General features: G+C 33.4%; 3 protein-coding genes across 6 annotated transcripts; 2 read left to right on the top strand and 1 right to left on the bottom strand.

The window, feature by feature from the left end:
* Window positions 1-19: 19 nt before the first annotated feature.
* On the top strand, window positions 20-3,752 carry Gp93 (heat shock protein 90 Gp93). The gene is made up of 4 exons (XM_033329357.2): window positions 20-252; window positions 354-440; window positions 1,005-1,611; window positions 1,688-3,752. The coding sequence occupies exons 1-4, from the start codon at window positions 207-209 to the stop codon at window positions 3,342-3,344; spliced, it is 2,397 nt and encodes a 798-aa protein (XP_033185248.1). The 5' UTR covers window positions 20-206; the 3' UTR covers window positions 3,345-3,752.
* Window positions 3,753-5,029: 1,277 nt separating this feature from the next.
* LOC117154623 (constitutive coactivator of PPAR-gamma-like protein 1 homolog) lies at window positions 5,030-17,669 on the top strand. Of its 2 annotated transcripts, XM_076625780.1 has the most exons (14): window positions 5,030-5,104; window positions 5,800-6,191; window positions 6,265-6,437; window positions 6,511-7,138; window positions 7,438-8,064; window positions 8,138-8,276; window positions 8,731-8,856; window positions 8,935-9,052; window positions 9,121-9,418; window positions 9,742-9,986; window positions 10,279-10,407; window positions 10,482-10,585; window positions 10,663-10,804; window positions 11,058-17,669. In XM_076625780.1, the coding sequence occupies exons 2-13, from the start codon at window positions 5,984-5,986 to the stop codon at window positions 10,802-10,804; spliced, it is 2,937 nt and encodes a 978-aa protein (XP_076481895.1). In that variant the 5' UTR covers window positions 5,030-5,104; window positions 5,800-5,983; the 3' UTR covers window positions 11,058-17,669. The 2 variants fall into 2 exon arrangements, with proteins under 2 accessions (XP_076481895.1, XP_033185656.1); XM_033329765.2 differs by having other exon boundaries at window positions 10,663-17,669.
* A 217-nt stretch (window positions 17,670-17,886) lies between these two features.
* Window positions 17,887-22,931, bottom strand: LOC117154622 (nardilysin). Of its 3 annotated transcripts, none has more exons than XM_033329761.2 (14): window positions 22,531-22,931; window positions 22,367-22,455; window positions 22,060-22,235; window positions 21,846-21,959; window positions 21,584-21,779; window positions 21,302-21,507; window positions 21,057-21,227; window positions 20,448-20,791; window positions 19,878-20,378; window positions 19,664-19,814; window positions 19,248-19,381; window positions 18,796-19,174; window positions 18,204-18,717; window positions 17,887-18,131 (listed from the first exon to the last, which is right to left on the bottom strand). In XM_033329761.2, exons 1-14 carry the CDS (start codon window positions 22,854-22,856, stop codon window positions 17,962-17,964), a joined length of 3,471 nt encoding a protein of 1,156 aa, XP_033185652.1. In that variant the 5' UTR covers window positions 22,857-22,931; the 3' UTR covers window positions 17,887-17,961. The 3 variants fall into 3 exon arrangements, with proteins under 3 accessions (XP_033185652.1, XP_076481894.1, XP_033185654.1); XM_076625779.1 differs by having other exon boundaries at window positions 22,060-22,205; window positions 22,531-22,930; XM_033329763.2 differs by lacking the exons at window positions 22,367-22,455; window positions 22,531-22,931 and having other exon boundaries at window positions 21,846-21,987; window positions 22,060-22,196.
* Between the last annotated feature and the right edge of the window lie 483 nt (window positions 22,932-23,414).

Raw genomic sequence — 23,414 nt, 5'->3', positions numbered from 1 at the left:
CAGCCGGCTTGTATCTCATTGGTCGACGTGTATTGCGTGGGTTCATTCTATTGGTGGATTACTACAGTCACCTTTTAGTATATCAAAGCGTCGCGGGTCAGATTATATGACAGTCGGCATAAAACAGCGGATCAAGGTGTTTGAATTGAATCTAAAGATATATACTTTTTCTTCCTACCATTATTCGTGAATCTTTCACGGCAACAATGAAAAAGGCGTTATTATTATTATCGGTCCTGTTTTTTGCAGCAGGTAAGTTTAATAAAAACCGTGTAATCAAAAGAAAAAGAAAACCATATTAGAATGCTCCCGTTAATCGAGCAAGAGCATCAACATACATTTTTGTTATCTAGGATTCGTTAAGGCAGAGAGTTTGGTTGAGGAGGATGTGGGAACAGTGGAAAATGATTTGGGTGCTAGCCGCGAAGGATCTCGTACAGGTGAAATACTTCTTCCATTCTGGTTTTTCTTCTGTCGTCATCTACATCGACGGATTAATCATTCATGATAACTATGATATAAAACAGATGCACACTATTACGCATAAGTATTTGGACGCTTCCAAATTATTTCAAATATTCTTCAAAAAAGGCTCTTTGATTTCATTTTTACATCTAATCTTATCTAAGGCAGCCATATACAGTTAGTAGATACAGACTGATAAGGACAATAGTTTGATATTAATTAATATAAATAAAAAACTGAAGGTGGATGAAAATTGCTTCTATGAAAACACCCAAGTTAAGTGACTTTAAGTATATCTGTTTAATTAAGATCTTACAATGATTTTATAAAGTGCCAGAAGATCAGTATTTTGATTAGATCCCATTAAGTGTCCAAATATTTTTGCATTGTAGTATACATATGGAATCTTTATCTGATAACTTTGACTATGAGACATATGTCTTTTTTCCTTACATTTGGGGTTAAAAATAACTTTCTGCAAGTTCTATAATATTCTGCGATGGATGGAATTTGGTTTAATAAGAAAATACATTTTGCAGATAATGAGGTAGTTCAAAGAGAGGAGGAAGCAATCAAACTAGATGGATTAAATGTTGCCCAGATAAAAGAACTTAGGGAAAAAGCTGAGAAATTCACCTTCCAAACTGAGGTTAATCGTATGATGAGACTCATTATAAACTCTTTGTATCGTAACAAAGATATTTTCTTGAGGGAGTTGATATCTAATGCATCTGATGCATTAGACAAAATCAGACTACTCTCACTCACTGATAAAAATGTCTTGGATACCAATCCAGAGCTAGCAATTAGGATAAAGTCTGATAAAGAGAACAAGATATTGAGCATAACTGACTCTGGTATTGGTATGACCAAGAATGAATTAATCAACAATCTTGGAACTATCGCAAAGTCAGGAACTGCTGAATTCTTAGGAAAAATGCAGGATACTTCGAATGCTCAGGATTTGAACGATATGATTGGTCAATTTGGAGTTGGTTTCTATTCTGCTTTTCTTGTCTCTCATACAGTAGTAGTTACCTCCAAGCATAATGATGACAAACAACATATCTGGCAATCTGATAGCAGCAGCTACAGTATTGTAGACGACCCTAGGGGAGACACATTGAAGAGAGGAACTACAGTTAGGTGAATAAAATGATATTTCTTACATTTTGTTTTTACGAAATTCGTGAAATTAATTTCGACTGCTTTGTAATTACAGCTTGCATTTGAAAGATGAAGCATTAGATTTCTTAGAAGAGGATACCATTAAAAATCTTGTAAAGAGATACTCGCAATTCATCAATTTCCCCATTTACCTTTGGAGTAGTAAAGTTGTCCAAGTAGATGAAGATGATGTGGAAGAAAACACCCCTTCTAAAGAAGATGAAAGCAAGAAAGAAGAGTCTGTTGAAGACAAAGTAGATGAGGAGGAGGATGCAAAAGTTGAAGATGCAGAGGAAGAGAAAAAATCAAAAAAGGTTGATAAGACTATTTGGGACTGGGAACTCTTAAATGATTCCAAACCCATATGGTCTTTGAAACCATCTGAAGTTGAAGACAAAGACTATAATGACTTCTATAAGGCACTAACAAAGGATACTCAGGACCCTCTAGCAAAGATCCATTTTGTAGCAGAGGGTGAAGTCACCTTTAAGTCGCTTCTTTTCATTCCTAAAGTTCAGCCAAGTGACAGCTTTAATCGTTACGGCACTAAAGCGGACAATATTAAGTTGTATGTCAGGAGAGTTTTCATCACAGATAAATTTACAGACATGATGCCTAACTATTTGTCCTTCATTCGTGGTATCGTCGATAGTGATGACTTGCCATTGAACGTCTCACGTGAAAACTTGCAGCAACACAAACTCATTAAAGTAATCAAGAAGAAGCTGATTCGAAAAGTGCTGGATATGATAAAAAAGATTCCTAAGGGAGATTATGAAAAATTCTGGAAAGAGTACAGTACTAACATCAAACTAGGCGTGATCGAAGATGCTCAGAATAGGGCCAGATTATCCAAGCTTCTTCTATTCCAATCCTCTACACAGAAAGGTGTGACGTCATTGTCGGAGTACGTGTCCCGAATGAAGTCCAGTCAACAGTATATTTACTACATCGCTGGCTCTTCCGAAGAGGAAGTGAAAAAATCTCCATTTGTGGAGAGATTGGATAAGAAAGGTTATGAGGTTCTATACCTTACCGAAGCAGTCGATGAGTATGCTATTTCTGCTCTCCCTGAATTCGACGGTAAGAAGTTCCAGAATGTAGCTAAAGAAGGTTTCTCGCTTGATGAGGGGAAGAAGGCCAAGGAAAGGATGGAACAGTTGAAAACCACATTTGAACCTCTGGTTAAATGGTTAAATGATGTTCTGAAGGATCATATCAGCAAGGCTCAGGTATCTGAACGTCTCACGGACTCCCCGTGTGCATTAGTTGCTAGTATGTTTGGATGGACAGGTAACATGGAGAGATTGGCCATTTCAAATGCTCATCAGAAGACTGACGATCCCCAGAAGACATACTACTTAAACCAGAAGAAGACTTTGGAAATTAATCCGAGGCATCCACTTATTAGGGAACTTCTGCATAGAGTTGAAATTGATAGCACTGATCAGACAGCGAAAGATATCGCATTAATGATGTTCAAAACGGCTACCCTTCGATCAGGGTACATGCTTAGAGAAACTGCCAGTTTTGCCGATAGCGTAGAGCAACTGATGAGGAAGACCTTGGGTATTTCTTTAGACGAAGTTCCTGAAGAAGAAGAGCTGCAGGAAGAAGAATCTGGATCGACAGAGAAGCAGGAGTCTGAGAAAGTCGTAGATATAGATGCCGATGAGGATGAACAAGACGAAGAGAAACATGACGAATTATAATCGAAAATTGTATCACATTAGATTATAATTTTCTAGTTGTATGGCTATACAATGTATAGTGAATTATCATTGAAGATGCAACTGTGTTGTTGCGAGTAAAGATGAACTATTGTACAGAGGAGAAAAAAGTATGATAGCTATATCCTTTGATGACACTTTGCAGCATTTCATACTGTTTTTTGTAATCCAATACCATTGCAACAGCGTATCAAAGGATATGATAATTATTTAAAGGTGAAAAAAGGAGATTTATCGCTCATTAAGTTTGTCGTTATAATAATGTGTAATCTCATAAGTTCCATTTTTGGTAAAAAAACAATTTTCATAATTTATTTCGTTTGATCTTCCACCTTTTTATATAAGTAAAGCGAAAAGAATTACTGACTGAACCCAATAAATATATATATATAGTATGTTTGTGATGCGAATGAATGTATTTGTATAAAGGATATTTAAAAAAAGATTATTGTGATATTGTTCATGTCCCCGTTCCTTTATACGAAGACCACTACCGATCGATTTTGTTCCTTTTATACAATTTACGATTTTCCATCAATCAAAGATAATTATAATCTTTTAATTATAATCTATCTACCTAAGATATCGAAAATTTTGTTCAATTATAAATTTTTCGAGTTTCTTTTACAATTGTTAAGTTTGTTTTTGCTTTTTTAAAAAGTTTGATTAAGTTCATAAAAAGAAATGGATCAGAAACCGCATTTTCAACACGTTGAAAAAGATATACTGGTAATTACTTTAAGGATATTATCTAGCTAATGAAAGAAAGTCTTTAAACAAAATAATTTACAGACAAAACTAATTGTCAAAAGTTTTACAATTTCTAAATGTGTGAAACAAAATCTCGTTGGAAAGCGCCATTTATTATATAATAATTAAATACAGGGTCTCCCATAAGTAACTTTCCCATACAAAAGTTGTATAATATTTTTTTATTATATATTTTTAAATTTTTGTTTCAGATTTGTAAAAATTGTTTTTTGAAAATTTATAAAATTTAAGAATTCACAACGGAGCAACGAGTAAATATAATTGAATTTTATTTTCAAAATCAGTTTTTCTAACTCTGTTTTAGTGAGATGTAGTTTTTTCGTCTTAATGAATATGTTTTAATAAACAGAATACCATATTTTGGGATACTGAAAATCCAAAGGTTAGATTATATATTTATCAACGTGAATCGTATCCACAAAAATCACAGTTTGATGTGACGTTATGTTGTAAAGAGTAATTTTACTTTTTTTCTGAGGACTTACTCATTGCTGCGTTGTGAATTTTTCCATTGTAACTTTAAAGAAACAAACTAAAAATCTGGAACAAAAATTTAAAAATATGCAGTAAAAATAAAGTTATACAACTTTTAAATGGTTTAAAGTGACTTATGGTCCACCCTATATTTATACAATGATTTTTGCAATTAAAAGAGGGGGAGAAAATCTTACTGATTTTCGTTAGCTTCTTATTGTATTGTAAAGTACAATGAGTTATATGCTAATATTGCAGCCTTGCTCAAGATAATTTCTGTTTCCCTGATGAGTTCGTATTTTCAAAACAATGTTAAGTTATTCATTTCCGGTCGGCAAGCCAATGATGGAGTCGATTCCCATGGAACCAGGACAAACAACGTAGATATCCGAGCGCGGCCGAGCGCTCATTTCCGTTTTCGAATCCGACGTCACCTACTCTCAAAGCCCGTGTGTTTTGTGTTTCTTTGGGGCCACGATGATTATCGCTAATTTAACGTAAGTATTGTCACGTTTCAGATCACGATCGTTTAAATGATATCAACAAGAATTCGCATGGTATCGTTCGTATAGGAAAACTGGTCACGAAACCGCGCGAATTCCTTGCGTAAGTTTTGCACAACGAACGAAGACTCTCGCCATGCCGGTCTATAAAGCCCCTCTTTCTCGAGCACGTTCAATTAAGCGAGAAATGATGGTGAAAATCATAGCTGGCTATCGTTTGTTAGTGTCGCAACGATCGTCTTGGACCAAATCGATCGACTTAACCGGGGAAAGAAAACTGGACGAGACGGATGGTCACATATAAACAAAATAAATGGCGTCGGCATACTTGTATTCCTGAATATGACAAATTTTTACTTCTCGAGTGTTTTCCTTGATTAAGGGCCACGATCTTGATATTCCTTTTCTCGAATCGGAATAAAATTTAATGTATGAATTCGAAGATTTCTCTGTGGCAATTTCACCAGCCAATACAATCGTTAATCATTGTTTGACTTGTTTTTTGAATTTGCATTTTTTTAAAAGGAAATGTCCCTGTTCCAGCATGTGTGCAGTCTGATATTATAAATAAAATAAATTTTAGAAACTGTATTCCTGGTAGCTTTCGAACAATTTGTTTTTTAGGCCTAAGAATATCATAGAAAGTGGTACTTAGTAGGTGCAAGTAATGAATGATATTTATTTTCCAGGTTGAAATTATTGAAACTCAAATTAGATTTCTTCGTATCTTAAAAATATCCAAAATCGAAAGATAAAAAATTTATTTACTTGTCTAACAAATTAAAGAAGAAAACAAAGAAAAACATAACATTACGTGATTAATCAACCAAGCTTAATTAATAACTGTAAGTCACTAAGAGAATCTTGAACAAAATGGGCATTCAAGATTTGCAAGTCTTTTTGGATAGCAATTATGTACAAGGTGGATCTGTACCCGTGGATCTGTTAAAAATAGCACGTACCATTACGCAAAGACAACATAATCGCGTTGGTAAAGCACAACAGTTACATTCTGGAAAATTAAGACTAGTCCTTGATGGAGAGTGCTGTTTAGATAGATTATATGGAGGATACTTTTCAGGTATATATAAATCCTTTTTGTACAATTGTTATTACATTAAGTAAAGTACTCAGTGAAATAATTTCTCATACAGATTGGGCTTGTGGAGGACAGTGGAATAGAATGTTGCAATTTTTAGCTGTTCTTATACAAGCAACAGAAATGTCAGGTTTAGAATTAGCTGTATTCTTTAATGGATGTTTCGAATCTCCTAGACGTGCTGACTGGGTTCTAAATCAATTACAAGTACGAATTAAAGTAAATAATGTAAGTGATAGTTTATTGAAACATTTAAAACATTTTGTCAAAATTCATATAATTTAAGACTATATCTTTTCAGGTGTTAAAACATATTTCAACCAAGGGAACTCCACCACCGAAAATTTGGTGGACCCCACCAGTTTGTTTAAGGACTAGTCTACGTATGGCCTTGCGGCATTTAAATGTTACAGTACTATGTAGCATGGACGATCATCATCAAGAAGTAATTGCATATTGTCGAGAGAACAGTTTTAACGGCTTAATTGCTGACGATGCGGAATATGCTGCGTTCGATCCTCCACGATATTTCTCGTCTGAACAGTTAAAACTTACGTACAAAGGCTCTCTCGACACCAAGGAGTACATTCTTCCAGAACTTTTAAAAGCTTTGAACATCCCTTCCGATAGATTATGCTTGTTAGCCGCGTTACTTGGAAATTATATTTTAACTGAGCAAGACTTAACCGATTTTTATAAGAAACTGAATGTCAATACCAACCTAAACAAAGTAAACGTCGAACACACGATTAAAACGATTGCTAATTTTGTTCGGGATTTACCATCTGTCGAATTAGACGTAGTTTCGCAGAAGGTTTTTGGATCTTTGTCAGATCCGAGGTGTTCGAAATTGAGGCAATCAGTTCAGTACTATATAAATGGAACTAAAGACGGATTTTTGCATTATAAACCAGTAAAACCAAATAGAGGTATATTCTTACTTCAATTTACAACTCAATGTAACACTGTTGGCCATAGTTATTTAGGACGCCTATTCATTGTAACTATCGAAAGATCTATCTAATAAATTTTATTTTATTTAGTATTTTACACAATGAAACACATAATTTTAAACAAATGAAATAATAGATTTATAATATACTATCTAGAAAAAGAAAGCAGTAAAAGGCACGCAATTTGTACTAAATATCAGTTGGTGTCCTAATATTTATGCCTGGCAGTGTATTTTTACTACTATATTTTAATCTTAATAAATTAATTACTTCAGTACACAAGTTGGACCCAAAGCAAAGCGTGCAACAGTCAAATTTATCCGAAACGCCGTCAACATCGGAAGCCGACTCGAATTTAGAAACTTCAAGATTCGCGTCCGAAACTGTAGAAAGCGAACGCGAGAGTTTAAACGCATATAAGCAAGCTACCGCAAATGCAAAGTCCGCGCCACAAATTGTGATAGATCCACCGGGTATCCAGGGCCATGGAGACGATAATATTAGGACAGAGGAAGAACAAAACAATGGACACGCTATAAATGGTACACACAATCTTCTAATTAGTTCGTCCAGTTCGAGCAGTAGTTCTTCCGCTACGTCTCCATCTCACGCGACAGCTGATTCGTCGAAACAAGCGGAGAAAACGATGACTATTCCCAGCACGGTACCAGAAGTGATGCGTACTGCATCTGAACGACATCAAAAAGGCTTAATGTCTCCTCATATTTATCAAATTCTCATTGCCGGAGAGATCAAATTGCCCGTTCTTCTCGAAGACGAAAATCATCGCGAATTTCCATCGATCCACCTTATTTACAGACCCGTCAGGCAAATGGTATACGCGATACTATTCAATCTTCACCACCGAATGTATTTAGCTGCTAAGAGTAAAGAGAAGGGAGGTAGGTAAATTAATTCTTTTTGGAAATACTTTGGAATGGCTTGAGTGTGTACTAAATTATTTTGAATTAATAGATAGTGAAAAAATTGAAGTCCCAGATGTTGTAATAAAGGAGTGGGTATGGTCCAAATCGAATCCATATCTGACTCCAGAACCTGTAAAGGCAGAACAAATTGGTTGGGGCGTTCCTACGATTCAACGTTTATGGTTTGGGTATGTAATTATTTTGTGCCATAATTATCATGTTCACAGTCTGGTATCTCATATATGGGTCAGAATACTCTCGACCTACTGTCGGTTGATCCGACCGTAGTTCAGGAGCGTCTAACATTAAAAAAGATGTGACTCTTGATATAGGGACATTTTGTGTTTAAATTTTTATAATTAATTAATATTAATTATATAAATAATTAAATTATGAATGTTTTATATACAAGGAATAATTTAATTCAATACCATAATTAATTTAACAGAAGTTATTGGGAAAACAAGAATTGTTATAGCTTACATTTTTATGTGTGCTGTTTCTTTAAGTAGCTAATGCAAAGTATATGCATATCGTTTTCTGGGATGTACGGGAAGGAAGTACGTTTTCGGCTTGGACTGTAAACGTGTTATTTTTATTGGAGGATGAGAAGGGAAGTCTACTCGGAATTTTCATTTGCAGCACGGGCATAGATGACAAACGTCGTCGTTTACGAGGATTCCTGACTTGTATGAAATCAGATACACCACTTATGTTAAACACTTCCTATGTACCGCAACACCTTTTAGTCATGGCTTGTGTATTAAGGTAACTTATGATTCTTTTTCCTGTGAAATTTTTTTTTTATTAATCTACTATTCTATGATACATTTAATTTTATTACAGATATATTATGTCGTTTTCGGATAAAATAAAGGTTCTACGTCGTTGGGAATTAGACGCCTTTATTGCACAAGCATTTTCGCCAGAGCTTATGAACGCTCAGTATTTACAAGATCTTCAGGTAACTTGAATAATTTTTTACTAAGTTAATGATAGAAATTATATATTATCTTGAACTTCTTTATATAGCTTCCTTTAGTAACGTCACGCGGAGTCCAATTAGCTACTTTATTCATGGCTGGTGTTGAAACTGCTCTCTTAGCTAACGATGCCTGTGGTGCACCGATTCCATGGTTAATGTGCTGCCCGTGGTTATATTTTGATGGAAAACTATTCCACCATACATTGGCTCGTGCTAGGATTGCGAAAAACTTACTAGAACTCTGTGGTGGTCACATAGATCGTATCGTGAAAGTCGAACGGATGAAAAAAGCTATTTTAGAGGGTACCAACGTTATTTTCGCTCGGGCACCTCCAGTTGGCCCAGGTATATCTTTCAACAAATGCTTCTAATTTCTTAAACCTTAGAGGCTATTGTGGCTCAGTGATAAAACATTTGTCTTATAAGCAAGTGTCTTAAGTTCGAATCCTCAGTTTGTCGTTTTTTCCCTTCCAATAATCTTAGCATACCGTGTACATATTTAATGGTATGTTTTCAGAATGGAAGGAAAAAAATATACAGCTGTATTGCTTCGTGGATTTAATATGTCTCGACTTTGTCTGCGAATCTCAAAGCTGTTACATAATTCTTTTATTTACTACGTATTAATTTAATATTTTTCCTTTTACCCAATCATTTTTTTTAAATAGGTATTCGCATGTCAGTACCACAGAATATTCTGGCCGCCGGATGTACAATTAACGACGGCTTAATGCGCGGGAGAGGTAACGGAACTATGCCTCAACGTGGATTAATGCGTCGCCCTATACCTTCCCGTGGTGGACAGTTAGAAATTGCCGGGGTTGTTGTTGGACAATGGGGTCCAAACTATGGACAACCTGGCCGCTTACCTCAGCCTCTACAGGGACATCCTCGCGGGCGGCTCCCGCCACAGGTAGGTAGTGTCCTTCTGCACAGTTTGCACAGAGTAAGAGAAAAGTAAGATAACATTTTAATGTGTGAGAGAAAACTATCGGAAATGATAGACCTCTGTTGTGTAGTGGCAACATTGGTCTATAATAAATGAATTGATATAACATAATATTAGCACTATTCTAAGTTTTTGATTGCTTTATTTTTGCGTTACCTTGTGCTTTTCAAGTAAAAAAGACAGCAATTATACTTCATAATTAATCTTCAAGAAAATTGGAGCTATCCAGTGTAACGTTTTAAGATGTATGTTTTAGGTGACTTCAATTGGTGGTCTCAAATATGGTCTCCCTCGTGGTTTCACCCCCATGGGCCGGCCCACGTTCCAAACTCGAGGGAACAACCGTACACAAATCGCAGGTCGTGGAAAAAAAACGCAGATGAAGGTAGATAGACATCTTTATTATACAACTTATTTGTTCCATTAAAAAAAAGATAGTGAAAGTGAGTTATTGTGTAGATAACTGGTAAAAAGAAAACTCCAGTTAAGAAGAACAAAGAATGTGAAAATAAAAAGGACAGCAGGGGGCGAGGCAATAACGTTGATGGAATAACTGATTATAAGTGAGTTCATTTTATACTTGCATATGCATAAAATAATCATCTTGAACATCTATGAACATGTTTGTTGATATTGCCAGTGACTCGATTCCAAATATGAACACAATAAAAGACGCACTGCCAGTACCAGGCCAATTTGAGGACGCTGTAGAAAACGGCAAAGGAATAGAAAAAGGGCAGGGCGACGCGTCGCTGGTCGCTCCAGTCGCCGCAGAGAATTAGGTATTTATACATCACATTTATATCGACTTTTAGACACTCCCGGATGTGACTCAAGACTGCAATCAAAAGGATTTTCTTAGAGAAAAAAACAAGTGTGTGTAAACGAGTAATGATGCGCCAATGACATTTGAAAGTTGTATCATAATTATTGCATATGACACAATTACTTTTAATCGTGCAGAAAATTGTTTTTATAAACAAAAAGAAAAAAAGGGGGTTTAGAGTTCTTTTTCATGTACGTTTGCTCTTTAAGGAAAAAGAGGGAAGAGAGAGAGTGTGAAAAAAGATGTATACACAAAATTGCCTTGAATTTTCGCACAATGAGGATGATGAGGAAGACTTTTCAAATGTTACGCGCAGAATCACTCAACAATGTCTAAAGCTCTGATGGGGCCAAACTATTTAAACTAATGTAGAAGAAAAAAAGCATCGTTAACGCGATGTCAAGATATTGTAAAACCACAAGGATGTAGACCCATTTCCGACGTACACGATACGATGTCCTCACTGCCAAACGTACCATTCAGCGTGTAGGATAAGAGCGAAAACGAACATGATTTAAGAAAAAAGAAGAAAATATTTAAAAAAACAATGAAATCGTGCTTGTGCTAACACGAGCGTGCTTTTAGACTATTACTACTCCGCTCGGATCACCATAAGGATGAACTCGACTGATTAGTGTATGCGTGCGCTAATTTTACTAAGAACGAGAACAAGTCGTCAACTGCTATAAGTATTTAATTCTTAAGAAGTGTGATTATTTTTTTTACAATGAAAATATATATTTTCCGGTATTATATGAAATGCTCGCATTGACAGTCTCAGTACTCTGATCTCTAATAATTGTAGGCACAAGACAGAAATCGCATGCTCTAAGACATCACAGACGGACGAATGGACAAAATTTGGACTGGAGTGTATCACGAATAGTTTTACTGAGTTTTGTAGATAACGTGAGGCAGGATACTGAGACATTCATTAGCAAATGGAGACTGATGCTTTTCATATAGGTAAAATATATATTTATATATGATTTAGATTAGAAATTCCCGATAGATTACATATTATATGTAAGTTGTGAATGATTGTGTATGAATATGTGTGCAATAGAGTGCGAGGTGCGTGGAGTCACTGTATGTGAGAGAATTACATAAACGCGAGAGAATATTGTTTTATTTGTGTGTGTGCTTGCGTGCGTGCGTACAACGTGCGCTCGTGTGTATGTGTGCGTGTGTGTGTGCACGTGCGTACGTGTGTGGTATGTGTCAGAGAGAAAGAGGGAGAGGGAGAGGGAATATGTTGTAGACGCATGACTGTGAGAATGACATATAAAGAAACATAAGAAATGTATATAAATGTGGAATGTTAACGCGTGTCCGTTTACGTACACACGCGTGGTACATAAGAAAATGAACGCGCGTGTACGTGAGCGAATTGATATATTTATTTGTTGTTGTGTCGGTGGAGAAACGAATGAATGACTTTTGAACGAATTATAAATTTCCATGTATGATATGTACTCATGGGCACACGGAGGGCTCATTGCGAGAGTAATCGGCTTGAATTTTTATAAAATAGAAAGACGAGGTTCTCTGAAAGAGTTATTCTTGCGGAGGTCTTCCGGTATCGCTTGGGAAATATGCTACACTATGCATTATTCTAATTCTATTACCAGGTTCGATAGTACCTCATTTAATAACGTAAAAAGAAAGCAATAACTAGTTGCGCCATAGAGAAGTATCTATCTTTTATGATTCTATTGAAGAATCTAAACGTGTTGTCTTCTTTTTCATTTTTATTTCTTCTTCCTCTTATTCCGGATAAACATTTTAGGTATTGTTGCCTTTTGTAGCATATTTTCGGAAGCATATGTGTCCCTCCTTTAATTGTACATACGAATAATTTAGAAACAACAGCGTAAGGTTGGTGTACATAAAAGAGGAGTCTGGTGGCTTTGCGCTTTTGTCGCGCAAAGAACCGGTTCAAATTAGGAGATCATCATGTTAAAAGAAGAAGATGAAAAATACTATTTATGTGTAGAATAGTCGAAAAGACGTTCTACCAAAGATCATTGGAGTTTGAAGGGTAAGGTGGGTTCTTTTATCAGTAAAGTATGATAATACACATATGACAGAGATACAAGACAGCACGACAGAACACGATTATTTATGGAATGGAATGAAAACATAAACAGAAAGAGTAGGTAAAAATGGCGTGAAGAAAGGATATGCGTCTAAAATGCAGAGGTAATTTAAATTGAGTAAAAGAGCGAACGAAAGCGAGAGAGAAAGCGATTGTGAGAGAGAAAACCATTTATTGAAATAATATAATGAGAGATAAGATAAAAATGTTATATTTTTGTAGATTTGTTATCGCGTAAAAAAATGCATTAAGACAATGAGAAACTTTATATAATTTGAGCGACGGTTGAATTGAGCCTGTGAGAATTAAAGCGAATGACTAAGATCATAGGAAGAAAGTGTATTGTACAGAGAATGAAAAAGAGATTTAAAGGAAAAAAAGCATAGAGGAAAAAATGAAAAAGTGCTTTAGAAGAGACGATAGTATATTGAACATGTTTGACATCCGTGATTTAATAGAAAATCTCATTAATTCTTCTGTGTCTCCGAAGCTCTCAAAGTTCTGAGTTGCTTGCAAACAAAGAAAAAAGCTAAAAAACAAAAAAATATAAAACGTGAAAAATAGGAAGGATATTTAAAAAAAAGAAGAAACTAAATGTCAGCTTCAATATAAGCTATACCAGTGTATGCATATAATAAACAGTTTTCTCAACGCGATTTGAAAAATAGGCTGAAGATTACAAAAAAAAAAAAAAATAATGAAACGAAATAAAAAGTCAAATCCCGTCATGAACGGAATTGTGTAAATTAAAAAAAGCAGAAATGAATATCATTTGATTATCAATTAATAACACGCATTCACACCATCCATTATTTTCCGAGTACGGTATATAATATATAAAATGTGCACCGACGTATAAAAAAAAGAAGAAAATGATAGAAAAAAAGATCGCCGTATATCTTTCTTGAACAATTTAAAGTTAAAACGACGCCAATCGCTCATGAACGACTAACCAACGTAATAATAATAACGATAATGATAATATTAATAATAATAATAAGGATAATAATGTTAAACTAGAAGCAGAGAGACGTTTCAGATCCGACGGATGAATATTTGAGAGTAAAAATGCCACTTTACGCTTTCGTGTAAAGGTAGATTTTCTTTCTGAGAAATCGATCATCCTGATATATGCAAACCGGAGATTACAAAATATGTAATAAAACAAAGTAAAAAATGAAATGATAAAAAAGACATAATATATATATAACTATATGTATAAAACATGATGGTACACAAACACAATCAGTTGCTGCTGCACTGATATGAGGTAACGCAATAAACATAAGAAGTGAAATAATTTAAATATACGAAATATTGAAGCGAAAGCAAGCAAAACCACGATACGGAATATAAACGAAAAAAATGAAAAAACGGAAAAGAGGAAAAATAAAGGATAAATAAAAGGAAGCAAATATATATGAAATCCATATTATTGAAAAAGAAAACAATACAACAGAGCAGAAGTACCGCAAAAATAACAAAATATAATATGTAATGCAAAAGAAAGAAGTGGAAACTTGCGTAAAAACGGCGAATAAAATGATCGACGTAAAAAGAACAGGTGCGCGCCTGACTCGTGCCTGCTTTTTCGTTGTAATATATAGTAAATGAAAAAAGATGATAAAACACGCAAAATATAGGGGCCCACGAAACAACTTTAACGATAGAGGACGTATCCGTGCGAGAATGTGAACACAATAAGCCAACATATAAAACGAATAAACCTCTCTTTGTGTATTTAGGGAAAAAAAGGAAAAATTCCATTTATAAACTCGATCTTCGAACACTGTGTGTCATTGTGGTAAACAGAAAATTAATTATATTTCGAAGTAAGGCACATCTTTAAACTCTTGCTATAAAACAATGATAACGCTGATGATATGGTGATGATGATGCTGGAATATTGATGATGATAAATGCTTAATAAATGAGAAACAGTCGAACGAGAATGTAAATTAGGCGACTGTATGTATATTGTTTCTCTTTTTTTGTTTTTTTTTTAATCTGTAGAAGAGCACTTTTATTGTAAATGAAAGCGTCAATTTCCAGTGGACTGTTCTCTCTCCTTATTTTCAATCAACATTATAGCTGTATTTTTATTTGATTAAATTTCGATTTTGTGTCGATACAGCAAGTGACTAAACATTCAAAACAGACATGGTTTATCATGTCTTCCATTGTGAAAAAATCATGAAAAACTTTTGCTTCTTCTCTACCTGTTCATTTTTTTTTATTGTACGTTCTTTTTTTTTATTATTATTACTCTTTCGTTCTTCGTTTGATTTGTAATCATATTGTAGTAAAGCCTTAGGACTTTTTGCGAAAAATCACACATATATATGTATATGTACATAGGGAAAAAATATAACATAAAAATGGAGCGGATCATTTAATTTCAATGATTTGTTTTAAATGATTGCCACAAAAAAAATCAATGAATAATAAGTTTATGTTATTATTTCACTGTATTTCTGATAGAAGCACGCAACCGATAGGCATTAAAAAAAGAAAAAAAAACGTTCAACGTTTTCTTCTGATTTCTTTTCTTCTAATGTATGCTATACTCATAGCTTCGTGTTAATAGAACATCAGGATTTTCGATAGCAACGCAATGAAAAAAAGATTACAATACAGAGTGCCTTCGATGGAAGATCAAAAAAGGCAAGAATGAAGGTGATACTGAGTTGCTATGACAATGCTCGATACATAAATTTTAAGTTTCTCTTTTTACCATAGTTTTTCGCTTGCATACCCTATTAACAAGATATATTAAAAGTACGGTAGCAAATACAGTAAATAAAAAAAGTATTAATAAGGTAAAAAACCAAAAAAAGATGAAGTAACGAATTAAACACTTATCAATGTAGCTGCAAATGTATGTGGGCCCCGTCTTTATATATTCTTATTAAATATTACATAACGTATATTCTGCTATTATTTTTCATAGCTAAAGGAAGCAACAAGAACAATGAAAAAACAATAAGATGATTAAAATACCAAGCGTACACAGAGGGTAATCATTGTATGTTACAATTTATAATCATTGTATGTTTAATTTTTTTTTCTGTTTTACTCTCTTTTTGTTTTTCTACTGCGTAAGAAGACGAGGTAGTCGATGATTAAGTGTATAGCGCATGACATGATAGAGCAATATTTTGCGAACAAAATGAGGAAAACATTCAGGAAGAATACTTTACGTTTATCCAGACAAAGATGCGAAGAAAACAAGTAAAATTGTACATGCGCTATGATATTTTGCCGATGGTCGCGTTATTTTCAACCTATATGGGTCGCTAGGTGATTACCACATTATTTGCAACAGTAGAAAAATCCTAATTAAATGTAATATATTTATAGTCCTTTTCAAATTATTATTTGTTGGTATAACAGTGTTCAAACTATTGCAGCATAATGATTTAACTGATCTATATAGAAAAGAATTAAGTGAATATTATTTATTTGCATTTGCTATAGAAGTTGGAAACAGAATGGTGTGCAAGATTTCTGTATGCAAAAACAGCATGCTGTATTAGTTGGTAATTTATAGATGTGTTTATGGTATTGACAGTATTGCCTAGCCGACTCATTTAGTTGTTGTATTTCTCTATAATACACAGTCAAATCGATGTATTCTTGTTGGATTATTCCATCTTGTAAATTATTGTTGTAACATATACCCCATTCATGTCTAGTGTCAAGCAGAGCTGATTCTATGCTTTTGCTAATTGGAAAACCAGAACAAATACGTTTTCAAACAAAAAAAAGAAAAAAAATAAGGAAAAGAAGGAAAAGAAAACAAAGCGCGGATATTTAATTAACCATTCGTATATTTAAAAAGAAATGGAACAAGTTAAAGATTTTCATATTGTTGATTAATTTAGAAACAGGCGTGTGGAAAGTTAATGGCAAATCATAAAAATAAATAAAGGACGGAAGAATCAGTGCTGGCGAAAACACAAGGCAACCAAAAATTATTATAAAGCTAAAAAAAGTCACATTTAAAGTACTTTTAAAGCGGATACATATTTGGAAAGTAGGAGGTAATCATTGTATAAATGTAGTGGCAACTCTATAATACTACAAAACAAAAAAAAAATCAATATATTCAACAATTATTCGAAATACTAAATGCAAAATGCACTTTAATGGATGTTGTAACAATTTAGAGTATTCAAATTGCATCGACATTTTACTGTAAATCTGTTTTTTGGAACACGACTGCTCTGCTGACTGAACAAAGGATATTTTTCTTTCTTAAAGAATAAAAATGAATTGAAAAAATCACTTAAAAAGATAATGATTATATATCGGGAAACAAAGAATGATCTTTTTTTCTTTATTCCAACAAGCAGAGAAGTTTCTCCAATGACAGATATCTTAAGTTTGTTTCTTTTGAAGAAAAAAATATATATATTTATCTTCGTTTTTTCTTGTATAAATGCAATTACACGACACACATGCAAAGTAGAGAGAACGGCAATGGTTCATAGAGATTCTCTGTTCATTTGAAGAGGAAAATAATGAAAGCTTTGCAGGACACACTGCACGGTTCGAAATAAAGGAAACAAACTTTCAATGAGGTTTTATAAAGAAAGCTTGTTCGAATGAGAGGTTCTCGGAGATGGTTGGCTGACATTTTCGGAAGTTTAATGATTTATTAAAACGTGTTGTCATGTCTTGAATACAATTAAAAGAACTATAAAAGAAAAGAAAAAGATAATTTTGTGAGTTCATCTTCCATTTTATGTCCATGTTTTTTCGTCATAATGTGTTATTCAGTTTATTCAATTTAATTTTATATTACTCCCCAAATTAATACTCTGTTATCTTATAAAAACGTAAATTGTAATAAGAATTATTAAAAATATTATTTGATAGTTTCTTAAGTACCAGCTTAATTAAACGAAATGGAATGAATGATTAACAACGCATCGTCATTATTTGTTGCATATTTATTCTGATTTCAAAATTTTTTCAAATATGACTATAAATTTTATTAGTTTTATTTAGTATCATAAAGTGGTATGATTTACAGGATATATGTACAGCTGGTTTTTGTACTTCTCAATATCAGTGATGTGCACCAGAGATTTGTCAGTCTCTTCTGTGGTAGGAACATAATTCAATGAATACTTTACCTTCCCATATTTCTCTACTTTTGTGTCTCTTTTAGCCGAATCAGCTGCAAAAAAAATCGATAACGTTTTCATTTAATAGTATAATATATAGTACAATACAAAATCAGTGCACTTACAATTGACTGCATTTGCTGATGTTTCAACACCTTTGTTATTCTCTGTATCAGATGATTTAGCAGTTCCCACTACATGCACGCTTAATTTTCTGAAATTGCTGCCATTAAATGTGTGAGACTTCATCCATTCCCTCAATTCGTCAATCTTGATATATTCGATCACACTCAATTCCTTTTCTATTCTATCAAACATGTAATCGCCACTTTCAATTTCTGACCAGTTCCTATCAACCTCTTCTTTCAAATGTATATCCGCACACCGTTTTAATTTTATCACTGCTTCCTTAACGCTGTCTAACTCCTTTTCCGACATCTCTTTCAAAATATTATTAAACATCGCCAAAAATGCTTCTATCCTATTATCCACGTATTCGGTGCTGTATTTGTCTGCCTGAGTGTACACTGTGACAGTATAACCGAGGATACCGAAGGTATCCCTTAACAGACAGAAGACATTGTAACCAAGTTGCTCCAGTGTTCTAAGTTGATTAAAAACAGGCTCTTCCATAATCGTCTAAGTTAAAATTAATAGAAATATTTATTACTCATTGTACAATAAATTTAAAGTAATATAATTTAAACTTGTACTTACAATTAATAGTTCGATAATAACTAACAATCTAATAGATGAGACATCGGATTGATAGTAATTCATTACAACAGAATTTATATCGATGCTATTGAAGTTCCTTACTTTACAATAATGTGAACCAATTGGTATTTGCGCCACCCTCACATGTGGCATAGTATTAGGCAACAATGATCCACACTTCAGTGCCTTTACACATTCTTGAATGTTTTTTATTACATCTTCTTTTGTCATGTTTCCTTGTACCAAAGATTGAATATAAATGTGATCAGTAAAGTGTTGAACAAAATTGTGAAATTCAGAAAATTCCACATTCTGAATGGCAGCGTGCTTGTCCGCGGCCGTCCAATAGACGAGCATTAGAATTGATAATCTTACATCTCTGAAGCAATTATGAAAAAAATGTAGAACATCTTAAATTTATTGTTTGTGGTTTTGTGAGAATCATTACCTACCGAACTAAGCTTTTGGGTTTTACTAAGTTATTATAATATTCCTTAGTTTGTTCTTCCTTCATCACTTCGAAAAACTCTTTAGTTATTAATGTCGGAATATCAGCTATACATTTCGCAATAGTCATTAACAAAAGCTACAAATAAAAATAAAAAAGTACTAAATCAAAATAGTAACTATCCGGAAAAAATTATTATAAGTAGACTGTAAAATTTTACGCAATTATCAGTAATTTAAAGATACAAAAATGCATAGAATTCACATAATATTAAAGAACAGATAAAATATCCAAAGTGTAGTATTCTTTATAATATTTAATAGGTAAATCAAATTTCTATCTAGGTCCTACTTTTTTAATTGTATTCATAAAAATATGAATTTGTATACAAATCCACAGTCTAATTATAAGTATCCTTACTGGTAACTTCTGATTGAATCCATTCATTTTAAGCATAATACCCTTTTCGTTCGTGTAAATAGCATGGTTTAATTCAGCAATCGTGGCTGGATACAATGTTTCTACTAACAGTTGCTTCAATATAGCAACAAATAGATCCATTATGACTACGCTAAAATTTTAATTATTTCTGTAAAAAGATCATGCTTCTTTCATAAAGATTCCAAATATTTACCCTTTCAGTGAACAAACAGCCATTGGTGATATGATACAAAAATACATATAACATTCAGGCAAGCCGAACTTCGGATCAGGTCGGTACCAAACTTCTATTATCTCATCTGAATAGATTTTTGTGGGGTACTTGGGTACACCAGGTGGTATCGAGATTAAACTGAAATCATCCGTGATATACATATTGGGTAATGGTAAATGAAATTCAGGCAGAGGCTTCATAGTCTTCCAGCACTCTATCCATTCTTGAGGAATCTCCATATTTGTATATTTAGTTTTGAACCAAGGTTCCACTTTATCGAATTCTTCATCATTGAATTTTTTATCAAGTATTATAATATTCACATCATTAGGTGTTAAATAATTTAAACAGGTTTGTATAGCTTCTGCATTATATTCAAAATACAATTCGCTGCCAGTAATATAATCACGAGGAGGATAATAATGCATGTTTTCGCACAAATCTTCCACATATTCTGCTGGTGGAAACTCATCTGTAAATCTATAAGGAAACCTTATCTATTAGTCATTCTAATTATTATATTAACAATCATTGATCACTTTAATGCACCTAAAATTCATTTCCTTAATTTGGTGGATCTCATCATAAATTCGTTTTTGCGGGCCTTCTTTTCGCATTAAATTAATAAATGAGAATGTGGCGTTTAATACTTCCGGTAGGTGTTTATGTCCTTGCTCCGTCAACATCAAAGACAAACTAAACAACCCGTACATCGAATTGTGTTCGAAGCCCCTTTCTGCATTTCCGCTAAAAATCCCAAGACACCACATCTTTTCCCTTAAGTAACTAATCAAAGAACCTTTTCCTTCGTATCCCATGATCCAGGAAATATACTGATGCGGCTTGCTTTTATACATATCGTGAAGAGGTGGCATGCACCATGTCAACTCTACCTACGAACAAAATAAAATGTAATCGCCATTACTAGACTGCCATTACTAGATTACTAGATTTTTGTATTTTTATGAATGTAACTAAATAAAAAGGAATTTAAACAGCTTGCTTTATCTACTAAATATTAATCACAAATACTATTTTGGACATTTCATATGTTTTTGCATATTATATGCATTGTGTATATTTTTACATGTTCAAATTTTCTATAAACGCATAAAAATCCGCAGTCTAGTTATCACTTCTAAAATTATGAAGACATACTTGGCAAACATCTTTTATAGGTTTGATTTTATAAATTCTTCTAAAACTTGGTGTATTAAACGAATCTGTGCCCTTAAAGGGAGTAAAGTCGTCAGGTGATAAGCCATTACTTGGTACATTTGCAAAGCATTGTATTACATAGTCTTCTAGCACATCCAGTGGAAGTCTGGCCTGTAAATCAATTTTGTAAGTTAATATTATTTCTTCTGAGAGCGAATTCCGATTTAGTAAAATAAAAGACTAACTTGTATGGCAAGTTTCATTCTGTGAGCACTGTAGTGACGCTCTCTGAACTTATGCAACTCCTCATAAAGTTTTTCATCAGTTACATTATCTCGTAATGTAATTAAATTACCCCAACAAAACTTTGTAGCTGGATGATTTGGCTGCGCAAAGCTACTAAATAATTGTTCTTTTCTACAATAGTCAGAGGGTAAGGCCATCTGAAACTCTATATGGTTTATTTAATCTTATTATACTAACTAAATTAATTAAATTTCATTATGTTTTGCATTTTCAAAATATACCGCTTTCTATGGATTCACGTTCTCTCGTTATAGCGTCCTTCCTCATTAAAGGTTTAATAAAAAATTGAGCAAAACGATCAAGGGCAGCTAAAAGATGCTTTTCTTGTATTTCAAAATAGAATGTTGTTGATTCACAATCAGTGGAGGCATTGTCTGATCCACCTCTTTTTTTAATAAACATATCAAAATCGTTTTCCTGTTAATATACAAGGAAATTAAATAAAACTTCAGGAGATATAAGATTCTTTTTCGAAATGGGTACCTCAGTATATTTCTCTGATCCCATAAAAATCATATGCTCCAAAAAATGTGCCAGACCTGGAATTTCTGGTGGATCACTGAAGCTTCCTACACCCACAGTTAATCCACATGCTGCCTGTGTAAGAAATATGCGTAGCAGCACACTAAGAATATTAATAATTCATATTTTTTTTAAATTGATTAAGCATCATATGGTGTATCGTAATAAAAGATACCATTTTTTCTTCTGCTTTTACTGGTTTGGGGCAAGCACATGAATCAGCATCTTTGTCATCGTCTGATGGATTATCCTCTGTATCACTCTCTTCTGCACTTTCTTCTTCTTCATCCTCTTCACTTTCAGTCTCTTCATCTTCATTTCCTTTTTCATTTTTAATATTTATTGCATCCTCTGATAAGTTCCAAATATTTATACTTTTATAAATTAGTGAATTGAAATAATAACATAAAAACAAATTAGTGAAAGGAAAGTGCTAACATAAATAATTTTCTTTTGAATACACATATATTTGTTTTCTTTACCTTTATCAGTGCACTCATCATCTTGGGTACAAAAGGAGTGTAGGTCAGCAATTAGCAAAGCAGTCAAGCCATTTTCCAATTTGATCACTCTATAACATTCAAGAAAAGTAAAACAAATATTCAACAGAATGTACCATCTATTTTTACTACTATTTTTTTTTTACCTGTACTCTTTCTTGTCGTTCTCCGACTTAACAGGCGTTTCTAAATATGTAACTTTCTCTCGTGGTTGTTTTGAAACGCAAATGGAGATTTCCTGTGTTTGATTTTCTGTTTGCATTTTGCCAATGACCATTATGTCCGTATTGAGGTTATGTTCGGTAGGGATATTGGAGTTTTGTATCGAATTAATCGAGCTTTGATTCGGTTTCAGTTTTTTTTCAGGAGGACTTTGTATTGACCTTGTTGGCATTATCGTTGTGTCAGGTTGTACATTAACTTTACATTGGAGAACCTTTGTGAAAAGGTGTCTCCAAAACCGTATCACCATACGTGACTGAGCAATCTGTTTCCAGTTATCTAGTTATCTAATTCCACCTTCATCTGTTTCTATTATACTCCATCATATCAAATTTCTTAAAATATGTATAGTCTTTTTTTATTATATTCTTATTTATAATGTTATGTAAATATAATATTTACAATCATCTTTTTTGTTAAATCTTTCGTTTCCTATATAAAGTACGCATTAGTAATTTATATTTCCTTTTTTGCAATACCCTTTACAGGAATAACTTGATCTACGATTTAAAATTAAAAGTAACCGCTGAAATATAGAATTATCTAAAATTCAATTTACACTTTCTACAATCCAAAATGATTTTACAATAATCTAGAATGAATTGCAAATGTTAATCTAAAAAACGTCAAGTCGCAGTCTTATTGGCAACATTTTGTATCGAAGATACATTTATTTAAATTCAAAAACAACTTAGAAAATTCAACTATAGGCACTTTATTAAATCAATTGTTTTATTTAATAAATAAAAAGAATAAAGAAAAGGAACTTTTTATTTTTCACTTCAAGTTAGACAATGTACATATGTAT

This window comes from Bombus vancouverensis, chromosome 16, assembly GCF_051014615.1.
Source record: "Bombus vancouverensis nearcticus chromosome 16, iyBomVanc1_principal, whole genome shotgun sequence".
In the NCBI taxonomy this organism is placed as follows: Eukaryota; Metazoa; Arthropoda; class Insecta; order Hymenoptera; family Apidae; genus Bombus; species Bombus vancouverensis.
This window is presented reverse-complemented; position numbering and strand designations above follow the sequence as displayed.